The following is a 12,149-nucleotide window of genomic DNA, read 5'->3' as shown; positions in this document are numbered from 1 at the left end:
GATGGGGAACAGAAGCATAAATACCTTCATCCTAAAAAGCATAAAGCACAGAATTCAAGCAAATATGCCATAATTAATTTGCACAGAATTTCCTTTAAGGCGATCGTGAATACTTTCTCTCTCTCGGTTGGTGCTCAGAAATCTGAGCTAAAAAAGGTTACAAAGATACGTGAGATGCCCACAGATGCCCACAGATGCCCAAGGACTCAAAAGGAAAGCCCAGAATTGCCTAGTTTGAGAATGCACTTGGACCACGCGCTTCCTGGGAGGCACACAGTGTTAAAAGCTTTAGGGATACGGGGAAATCAAAGTACCCTTCGCGGGTAATGGAGAGTGTAGGGATAGTTTTAGAGGATGTTTAAGCAGCAACCCTGAGCAGGTTAGTAATGTTTCAGGAAATATTTTTTTAACTTAGTCACCCAATTCTCATCAGGCGCAACCCACCGCCGAACCCTGTTTTGTTTTGAAAAATAATGTCACAAATCTGTCCAGAGAAGGATAAAATGCACAGTAATGAGTTCATTAACATGCCATCTGCATGCAAAACAAGGGGATTACAGAGGCAGAAGCCTTTGGTGGGCCTGTTGAAAATCAACTTCGGAACTAAAAAAATATAAAATACGGCTCAGGAAGAAAAATATTACAGCTACACCTTCACTCGGCCCACAGTAAAAACTGAATTCCAGCGCTCCAAAGCCAGCCGGATTCTTTTTTCCTTCTCTAATTTTATAACATGACTACTTAAAGAGGGTTAAAGAACACACACAAGTTTTTACAGCATAACTGATGGAGTTTTGTGAATCATACCCATCCGGTGGAAGAAAGACCTAGATAAAAGCCTCAGTGTCAGAAATCCACTTAGGACTGTGTGTCCATTGAAAATCAAGCCTGCTTATTTTTAAAAATATTTTATTAATTTATCTTTAGAGGGAAAGGGAAGGAGAGAGGGAGAGAAATATCAATGTATGGTCGCCTCTCATGTGTCCCCTGCTGGGAACTGGCCTGCAACCCAGGCATGTGCCCTGACTGGGAATCGAACCTCGATCCTCTAGTACACAGGCCCACACTCGACCCACTGAGCTACACCAGCCAGGGCAAAAACCAAGCCTGTTTATAACCTGGATTCACTCTGTAGCAAATCAGAAAACAAGCCTGTCCCCTTCATGTCTTCCTGCCCTGATGCCTCCACTCCACTCTCAGAGAAGGGCTAGATCTCCAGTGGCTTTAACAAGCCAGAGGCAATGCTTCCACAGCAGCACCCCCAACTTCCAGAACACTAGAGTCTGCTTTTCCTCTGTTGCAATTTTCAATTCAACTCCACTCTCCCTGACACACTTGTGAAATGTCACCAAATGCTGGATCATGTCAACTTTTGAAGGCCGCCAACACTGCGAATGTCTGAAATCCCGATGTCGCAGCCTTGTAGTACCCAAATGCATAGCTTGAGCTTTACAACGCGTGGCAACAGCATCCTGTGTGGGCAGGGCAGAGGGTCTTGTTGACAGGAGTGAAGTAAGACAATACCAAGTAAATGGAGTGTGTGGCCAGGGTGCTCGGGGAGCCCACAGCCTTCTTCCCAAACTGCAACAAGAGACTCCAGCCCTTCAATCCTTCCTAGAAGAGCAATTCATGCAGACAATTGTTCCTTCCATTCTCCCTCCTCCCTGTTCTCATGATAGAAATTTCTCCATAGCTTAGAATTTTTCAGAGAAAATATTGTATTTGTTATAAACTTCACAAACATCTATCCCCACCCTCTACACCCACAAAAACAATCTTAATAAACACTGTTCAGGCGGCTGTCTGTACTGGTTGTGTGGCTCTGGGTGTGGATGGCATTTGCTGAAACACTAGAGTGGATGGTGGTTTTCGGTCATACCCAAGAGTAGTGTAACCAAGAGGCTGAGCTCATGGGGCTTGCAACCTGCCTACCCCTCCGTGATGTACCAGACTTAACTTGCTGACCTTATGAGCTGAGGTCACATTATACACTTAACAAAAATAGAGCACCTCCTCCATTATCATCAGTATTGTGTAGTTCTGAATCTGTGTGTGTTGATCGATCCATGCACATTTTCTAGTTCCTTACAACTTGAAGAGGCCATGTGTACATAGAGGGTATTCAAAGAGAAGGGTGATTTTATCTTCAGACTGGAAAAAAACCATATATTGGCTAACTTAAGTCTCATTTTGCACATAGCAGAATAAAAAGATTAAAAGATAGTCTGCAGAATCCCTGGGCTGAGATATTGTGTGAAACAACGAACAGACATTATGGGCCTTGATGACTGGTACTTCGGTTCCAAAACCCACTGTGGTCAAGAATACAAGCCAAGGAAAAAAGTCATTTTTTGCCTAACCTTTATATCAACATTAAAACAATGTTCTATTCAGTTGAGTAGAAATGTTTCTTTAAGTATCTTTCTCGTTGTAATAAAGGTAACTTGGATTGAATGGTGTGTTATAGCAATTTATTTACAAATTTGGTGTCTTTTTGAACTCCAGCAATTAATGAGAAAATAGGAAGTACAGCCAACAAAATTTTGAAAATCAGCTTAGAATCATGTTTGGATGTAATTAAAGGTATAATCTGTTCTACTTGAGCATTGTAGTGCTCTCCCATTTTAAAATAATAAATATGAATATTAGTTCTTTCATGGTACGTCTGCTAGAACATATAAAAATTTTCTATAAAAAAATGTGTATTTTACTTCTTTTTGTACTTCAAAAAAAGTGTGTTACTTCTGTAGAATCAAATTCACATTTTACCTGTAGATTCAAGCCACAGCTCATTCAAACATTTTAAACACACCATTTATTACTTTGTATGGGATATATTTAACCATTTTGCTTTCTGAACTATGATTATTCAAGTCTTGCTCTTCAGCAACAACCTGTGGGCAGAGTCATTATCAATTATATTTAATTACTCATCATGCAGTAGTTGAGATTTGTCAAAACCCAAAAAGAAATTTCTTATGGAGCAAGGCTAAGATGGGCAGGCAGTCTAAGTGAGTTGGCATTCCAGGTTGGATAAAGATGAAATGGAACAATTAGTTTTTTAAGGGAAGGAAAAAACCAAGTTACAGCTCATGGAATAAAGTATATCGTCGCTGCAGTCTAACAATGTGTAAGGCAAGTCTGCTGAACCGCCCAGGATGCCGCCAGGGGCCAAATAGCAGGCCTGGCCCGGGGGGGGGGGACGACGACACTTTCACAGCAGCGGCAAGCCAGGTCAAAGTCTGGGCAGAAAGGGAAGAAAAGGATGACAAGTCCTGCCTTGATTTAAATTGTAATATTTTGTTCCTCGTGGATGTTTTTGCATTGATTTTGTCATTTAAAAAAATATCCCATTAAAACATTATCTGATTCTTTTGGCAGCCCCTTCCATTTTACACCCACACAGTGGCCATTCACACCTCACTCTAAACCCGGGCCACTTACTAAGTCAACCCCATGAACTTTGGTGACCTCATCTGGAAAACTAAAAACAATAATTAAGAGAATGATTGTGAGGACTCAGATAACATGTGTAAGAACTTGTTAACCACAAATGTTCACATATAAATATACTTAACAAAGCATTGCAAAACTCCTAGGAAAGGTTATTAAACATTATATTTAAAGATATAAGGCTTATAGAAAGTATAAGTCCCATGATTGATAACAGAAGCTGAATCAAAGGCCTTAAATAGATATGCAGAGTTTAAGACACACCCACTTCTACCGAACTTCATTTAAATAAAGTTGCACAGTCGCAGCCAAAGCAAGCAATTTTCTTTCCAGTTTTTAGGAATCTTCATTTGTAAATTCAGTTTATCTTCAGATTTGCTCTTTACAGTTCCCAAAAACATTCATCAAAAGTGAAATATTAATTTAGAAAAAAACTCTTAGTGTTTTCATCTTTGAAAAAAATTATAGCTCAAACACCACAGGCGAAAGCCCACAAATAGACGCACTGTATGTGAAAATTGTTTTTAAGAAAGTCGAGGACATAAACCTTTGATTCAAGGTGGGGGAACTTTCTAGGCAGAAGGTGAAATCCCTCTTGTTCTCCTGAGGTAATGACTGTTTCCACGCTGGTTGGAATTCAGTGCTAATTGCGTTTAAAAACACCCTCAGACAGCCTTTCCTCTCTCAGGATCTTACATCAATGCTTCACGTTTTCAATAAAATCTTTGCACTTCACCTTTCCCACTCAACAAATCCTGAACCTCAGATCTGCAGGAAGAATTCAGTTCAGAACCTTTCTTTCCCCAGCAGGTTTTCATCTAGTTGTGGTGAGGCTAATATGCAAGAAAGGCTCGTCCTGCCCTGTTGGAGGGAAGAGACAATCAAAATAGGTATTTTGGTGGCTCAACTCAGGCTTGTCCATTCCAACAGAGTCATTAAACAACTTTTCCCATGTCATTCAAAGAACTTATAACAGAATCCATTGATTTTCATCCTATGCTTTATTAGTTGTGATTTAGGAGATAGAATCGCCCTGTTTACACAGCTGTAGCAAGTCAGGACCTGCAGCACATGATTGGCTCGAGGCCTCTGAGTTGCAGTCCATTCTCAGCAGAATCAATCTGAACTTGAAAACACTCCCTCTAGGAAACGTGCACGGATCTACGGATCTACGAGCGTAGTAAAGTACTTCTCGTGCAACTGAAAATAGCATTCACTTGAGGTAAGTTGCAAGTTCACCTTCCAAAAGTCAGCCCTGACTTGTCATTGCTCCCAGCAAGTTGATTGGAGCAGAGGGCTACAAATGCCTCTTAAGTAGATACCCAACATGGGTGAATGTGCTACATTTTGCCACGAGTCAGATCTCAGACTCGAGAGTGGGTGTTGCTGGCTGTTTAACATGCGTTCAGAGCCTTGCCAATCTAAAATGGCTGCTCAGTAATACTTTAATTGCAGTTTCATGGAAACAAATTGCTATTTAACTGCAATAAGCATTTCTGTGACTTGGCTGGACTAACAATAGGTGAGTCTCAGTACAAAGCGCAAAGTCACATCAACATGTAAATGGTCAGTTTCCAACGGCCCCTCAAACTGAGCCATGGGTGCTCAAGTACCCAGGATACAATATCCCAGTGAGGGAGTAGTTGGAAAAAAACCACTTCTCAATCTAAATACAGTTATTTAGGCTATGTGGAAAAGTCTTCACAAGTTTCTTGATATATAGCTCTTGGATTCACTGTTATATGATTTATTGGCCCTAAAATATTTTATGTAAATAGCAGTGCACATTAGAACCTTACTATACTGACATTTAAAGTCATCTAAGAGCTTCATTTTAGATGATTAGTTGTTTGAAATATCCATGTTAATAAGGGGGAAAGAATTTAAATAGTTAAAAGAATGACAACGTCACAGGCTTCATTTTGGTATGACAGCTTTCTCATTTGGTATTTTATAAGACTCTACAGTCTGTGTTAAACTATTTCCTAATAAATCATGAAGAGCTGGAAATAGTTTCTCGTGGCAAACGGTTTGGTTTGGAAAGGCTTCTTTCAGGCCTCCTGCCTTTTGGGGTGTGTAAATTTAACTAGGCAGGTAAAAAACATTAGACCCTTTCAAAGGACAATCTTTTTATAAAACTGTTTCATTAGCAACAGTGACAGTGTGCATAATTGAGACATTTATACATATCATAAACATTTTTTAAATCAGTTCAGCAGGGCCCAGCAACAGTTGCTTTTATTTTTAATTGCACTTGCTTATAGGGACTGGGGGCCATCTTTCTCTGTGTCGTGGGTAATATTAAATAAGTCCTTTCAAAAGAACAGAGTACATCTCACTGACATCACAAATGCAGTAATGAAAGGTGAACAAGCCGGGGAATTTTTTTTTTCTCTAAGCAATGTTAGGGTTGGGGGAGGAACATAATCACTACTCACATCAGAACAAACCTGAGTGTTTTTAGTGGCTTTCTCTCTACACAGAGCATCCCCATTAGAGCTGGGTTTTATTGTCTGAAATGCCTCTGGTTTCAAGAAAGTGTTTTACCTAAAGCAAGACTACTACTTAAATATGTTCTATTGTATATTCATAGCTCCATTAGTCCTTCTCCAATTTAGCACATCAAAGAGAAGGCTTCATCACTTGCATGTGGATTATACTAACATGAGTGACATTTGTAATCTTATAGGTCTGCAACTTAAGAAATGCTTTTAGAAGCTCATTATTAAATACGCAGCTCTTATTTACATGGCTTCAGGAACCAGCCATATAATAGTTCATTTAAAGCCTTTAATGACCTTAGCCCTCCGCATCACTAAATGCCACACTGTATTACTTACTAAAAATTATTAGGTACACGATATGGGACCTGAGTACTTACGCCAGAAAGAATATAGCAGACATTTGCATCCTTATTAACATTTCCCCTTTTGTATCCTGCAGAGTCTGAGTAGTCTTAAAATATCTTAAATGAAAAAAATTAAGAGCCAGTACTAGTTCCCAGAAATTCCCTAAGGACCTAACTCAGATACTATTATTTATGGGATTTTATTTTTTTCTTGCATTTTTTTTATAAAGCTCTAATAAAATTATTCATTTATATCTCTGTCTTAAATTCTCCTACAGGAGGTTTACTATTTGAGCAAGTCATTTTTCCTCCTAGCTTGGAATCTGAAAGCAGACAGTAAGCACAGATCTGGAAGGGAAGCTGACTGCCAGTTGAGATGTGCCAAGTTCAACCTCTCCGTGTAACCTATTCCTGTGAGTAAGGGCATGGGAGTGCGCAGGCCTCGGGAGCTCTTCTAGAACAAGAGAAAATACAACATGTGCCATTTTTAGAAGAAAAATTAAAAGCAGCATTAAAACATAGCTGGTTTTATTAACCTGTGCTAGGAGTTGCAGTTGAGATTTGCTCACGTATTACAAGACAGGCAGTGCAGCCTCCTTGGTCTCCTTGTTCCAGCACTGGCCACAGACCCACTGTGGCCTACATGTGCTTTCCTCGGGCCACCTCTGCCAGCAATGCCGAAGCTGCTGGGGATACTCTATTGCCCAGAACTAGCAACCACACATCTCAACGCCACTATTAAATGAATGCCGAACCCTTCTCCAAACATATGGAAAGGCAGAGCCTGTGGAGGAGTATAAGGGCAAAATAAACAAATCATACAGCAGACCACAGGAGTCTAAAAGCTCACCAGGAAATGGCTGCTTCACCCACTGAACACGACCATCAAAGAGCACTGAGTCCCTAACAACTAACGGAACTTCAAAATATGAACAGGTATCGTTTGGAAATGCTATTTCCTTCAAAAGCTACGAACTTGGTAAGAGAACACGATGGTTATGCCACATTCTTTAACATGCGTATCATCAATAACCAAAGCTTTCCTGAGAAAAAAAATAAAATAGCTAAAGAACCAAACAAGTTTTATATAAACACAAAAGATTCACTGTGATATAGAAGTGTAATGAAGTGCTGTTAACAGAATATTCTGAACTTGTAAAAAGGACTCCATTAGAAACATTGCTTTGTACCCCTGCCAAAAACGGCATGGTTATTTGAAGAATACCTTATTGGCCCAGAGCTAAATAAATATACACACCACCTCCCTCAACCCCTAGAAGTTAAGAGTGTGAACTTGGTATCAAATAGAAAACCTAAATTTTCCCAAAATACAGAAGAGAAAAAGCAGTGTTTAAATCCAAACTCCATCAAATATTTTTTCTTTTAAGTTTTTATTATTTAAATACACCATACTAGAGCAAATGTCTCTGAAAATATCACAAATAAAAGATTTGTTTCTTCATTCAGCAAATTAGAAGTAGGGGGAATTTCTACACAGTAGCTGCTATGAGCCTGATTTTTTTCCAATTTTTTTCCATTTTTTGTTCTTTTTCTTTGCCTTGGGAGTAGCAACATTAGGACGAAAACACTTACATGCATACATACATTGTATTTTACAGAGATACAATAAAAGTGTTTGTGATAGAATATCACAAAAGCCACATCTCTCTCCTTTATCTCATGTTCAGTTTTGATTGAAACACATTTCCTTACAACACTTAAATATACAAAGAGCAAATAGAATGTTGTTAAGGTAAAACACAGGGTACAAACTCTGGCCAGTGCCCTGCTAATTGTTAATGAGGGAAGAAAGCAGATTTGAATGCTTCTTTTAATTAGCTTCATTAGTCATCTCCCTCCTCCCAAGCTCCCTCCCCCCCACCCCCAAGATGTCCTCCGGTGGATCTTTTTTCATTTTCTCTACAGTCTCCCATTAGCCCAGGTTCATGGAGTCCTTAATGTTCATATTCAGTCATTTTAATACACCAATAAATGCAGGAAGGGCAATCAAGACTAAAGAAGGTGCAATGGCATGGAGCTGGCACTGGTGCGAGCTACAGACTCTGGTGCGAGCTACAGAGGTGACTGTCTACTGAAGACACATGGGATCCACCTGTGATGAACAAAATCTGAGATGAAGGCACGCATTCTGCATTACTCTGACCTTTTAGCAGACCTGCAAGAAATAAAAACGAGCATCTTAGCTAAAATGCTAAATTTGAGAGATATTAAACTCAAACACGACTGCTTTCGTCTTCTCTACATTCACTAATCTTCTTTTATTAGATTACTTTCCAACTGTGACTTGACAGAGGCTTTCTACGCTACTCACTCTGGCAGCGAAGAACTAACGCAGAACATTTCCTGCAGTCTGACTCGAAGAGAAAAACGAGATAATAAATGGACTTTCAGAAAGTTTCTGGCGTAAAGTTCTGCAATGAATTGCGTAACTCTGTTAAAAGCAAGTTTATTTCTGTAAGGAATGAACTAGAACATCTTGCCTAGTAGTCCTAGGTCAGAAGTACATTCGGGGCCATGTCCCTCCCCAGAAGTTTTGGGTTAATGAGCTCTATTTTATCTGCAACCTTTGACGAGTTATTTAACCTGTGTCTCAGTTTCCTCATCTTTAAAGTAGGGATAACATCACTGTCATAAAGATCACGTAATACATGGGCAGCATTTTCAACAGTGCCTGGCACTTAATAAGAGTTAAGCAAATACTGGCAGTTATCATGGTTATTCTGATATCCCCATGCACCAATCACCTAGTCACCCATGTCCTTCCTGACAAAAAAAGAATGTTACCTGCATGATACGTGCGTGCATGTGTTTGTGTCTGCATGGACACACACAAGTATACGCAGCTACTACTTTCCACTTGGAATTCCCTGTCTGCTGTCACTTGATATTACATATTCTGAATATATAAATCAAACATGTAATGTGTGAATGACTTATGATCAATTAAAGAATTCAATGGAAGTCTAATTTTAATGTCTATGTTAAAAATGATAATCCACACAGTCGTCAAATACAATCTGTTTGCAATTACCAAAATGAAATAATATATATCAGATTTTTATGGCTTTTAAATGACATCTTGAGCTTCCCAGGAAGTTCTTGTTTCACCCTTTCCCTAACTTACTAAAAGCCTCAAGTCTATTAGGAGCCGCAACCCCCCACTTCCAAGCTAATTAAAGTGGTGGAGGCTTAATTCCCCAGAGTAGAAGCTCAGTGTGAGAAAGGTAATTTGTCTGTCCAGAACAAAGATGCGGCGGCAGCCAGCGAGCATATTTAATAAATGAGCATCAAATGTCCTCTACGATGGACACACACACACGCACACACCACCAATTATGTAACTACAGGGGAACTGCAGAGTGCTGTGTAAACTAGGACACTCACTAGATTTTCCTCCAACTAAAGCCGTGTGATGATCTCTTATTTTACTAAAAAGCAGATAAAATTCTAGGTGGAACCATCATTCAAGTGGAAGCAAAAATTCCAGGGCAGGCAAAAACTTACCAAAAAAATAGTAACAGTTACCACTGTTCTTGAGTGTATTCACATAATTCTCTAGAAGGCAATATTCTCCTAAGGATAGCCAAGCCTCCTTTAAATGATAGAGGTTGTATTTCACTTCATAGATCCTTCAACACCAGTGGTCTGAGATTTCAGTCAAGAGACTAAAAATTATTTTTTCTCAGAATATACAAAAACCAGTGAACAAGAAACTAAACTGCACATCCCAGACAATGAGAACAAATTTCAGAATAAAAGTTTAAAGGGACCAGATGGGGGGTGGTCTATACTTTCCATACAATTAGCTGCCTTTAAAGAAGGATGTACAAATAATCAACTCATTACTTTTAAGCCAGAGGATGCTTGGGTATATTTATTCTGCATCATGCACTAAAAACGTAATTGGTTCTGCGAACAGAAGGAAAGCAGCCAAATTAATGTCCAATTTTCCCTACCAAAAATATGGAGAACAAGAGAGAAGAAAATAATAAAATGGAGCCATTTGTCATTTCTCCTCATCTCATCTTCTCCAGAAAAGAAATGCCAGAGGCTTTTGGGAAAATAATTTTAAAGCGTTCTCCAGTTCCAAAAAGCAGTTTATGTTCCACTGGGAAGTGTGTTTTCATTACCTCTTCCCCCTTGCCCTCTCATTAATAACTCTCTGGACCACATTCAGCTTGCCCCAAACCTTTATTTACAATAACTACCTTGCGAACTGACTATGCTTGGGGTGAGCTGAGCTGAGCACCAAGGGCAAAAACATGAGACATTTATACCAACAGGGAAATGCTCTTAATTAACAGAACCCCCCAACACAGCTTCTCGTCGACATCTGACAAGACCATATCCTTACGTTGTATTTCCTTACGTCTTTTAAGAGCTATTAATTTTTGAAGGCCACCTGTCTCTTCTGGCTTCTAACATTAAGAAAATATACACTAGTAGATTCTTACTGGTTTCCTAGGCTATCCTGCATTCCAAAATGAACACCCTAGCTTTCACCACGCAGGGCGAGGTGTGGAAAACAGAAGACTTACACACAAAGGTGCAATCCACGCCATCTTGTAAACACACAAAACCAGGCTTTTTCCCAGTGTCCCTCTGCTTCCTCCCTAACACCTTGAAATATACACCATCGTGTATCAATGAGACGGAACTGAGACCCTGCTCACACGCCTCCTGTGTCCCTTCCACTCCGTCTCTGGCCAGCGCAGCTACTGCCCGTACTCCCAGGGCTTTGGTTTGGCTTCATTTTCCATCTGGTCTCCACATCCCTCCACCCTCACCATGCATGTTGGTGAGCTGGAACCATCACTTTTTACACTTTGCTAAGGTAGGTCAGGAAAAGAAAAGGTGTAACACCAGCAACAAACTTAAAAAGGGAATTTGGGAGAAAACTAAGCTCTTCTACTGCAAGGAGTGGGGAAGAGATCCACCGTTTTTCCTCTAGGTCATTTTTCTTTGCCCTACACCAAGTGCTAACTACATATGATGGCTTTGCCTCCCGACTGAAATGGGGATCTCAATATATTTACGTTACCCATTCATCATTCTCAACTCTATGTCATACATTCATTTCATTACAATTCAAACCATAAAAAATCTGTACGTATTTATATGTATGGGCATTTTTTAAAGCAGCTTGAAATGTCTCATCAATGGGGACTTGGTTCATTTGCAATAAAATATTTGACTTCTATTCTTAAAATGGTATTCTGTGTAGCTTCCCGTCAGTAAATTAAATAAAGTGCGCAGATCGCAACGTAATGAACATTTAGTTAGTAAAGAAATGAAAAAATACATTTAAAATTATCCCATAAACTTGAGTGAGGGAAAACGATAAAGGAGGATTAGAATATGACAGTGTAATTTTAAACAGTTAAAAGTTTACAAATATTAGTCATTTTCCCCGCACACAGCACTAAACACAATGCATTACGGAAGACAAAGAGGCCTAATATTTTCTCCTGAAACTTCTCAAGCTTGCTAAATTCCTATTTGCAGATAAATGTTGTTTTTTTGTGATCCTTACAACAGACATTAATGAAGTTCCTATTGTAAATCCATAAAGAATTACCGAGTGAAGTGTGCACTTTTTGTTTCAATGCAATAACTCAGTGCTGTATGATTGCCTGGGTTAATGATGAAAAAGTCAAACATACTATCAGAGCTGATGGAAAAATCTATCACCAATCTGAAATTAAAATTCATCTGTGGTCAATAAGATTTAATATCCATGCAAGTGGCGCTGTAAAGAGTAAATGAATCAATGTCATCAATACATAATCAGTATGAAATATGATGTGAATAAAATTATGCACACGAG

General features: G+C 39.3%; 1 protein-coding gene across 2 annotated transcripts in view; it reads right to left on the bottom strand.

The window, feature by feature from the left end:
* Positions 1-7,673: 7,673 nt before the first annotated feature.
* The window catches only part of LMO4 (LIM domain only 4), a 16,810-nt gene continuing 12,334 nt past the window's right edge, over positions 7,674-12,149 (bottom strand). For both annotated transcript variants that reach the window (XM_037136530.2, XM_037136531.2), the window contains exon 5: positions 7,674-8,477. In XM_037136530.2, coding sequence (XP_036992425.1) covers positions 8,469-8,477 — 9 coding nt within the window. In that variant the 3' untranslated portion in view covers positions 7,674-8,468. The remainder of the gene's footprint in view (positions 8,478-12,149) is intronic.

The sequence above is a fragment of the Artibeus jamaicensis genome, unplaced genomic scaffold, assembly GCF_021234435.1.
Source record: "Artibeus jamaicensis isolate MK-2021 breed Jamaican fruit bat unplaced genomic scaffold, CSHL_Jam_final scaffold_1019, whole genome shotgun sequence".
Lineage (NCBI taxonomy): Eukaryota > Metazoa > Chordata > Mammalia > Chiroptera > Phyllostomidae > Artibeus > Artibeus jamaicensis.
The sequence above is the reverse complement of the archived record's forward strand: the minus strand, read 5'-3'. Positions and strand labels throughout refer to the sequence as shown.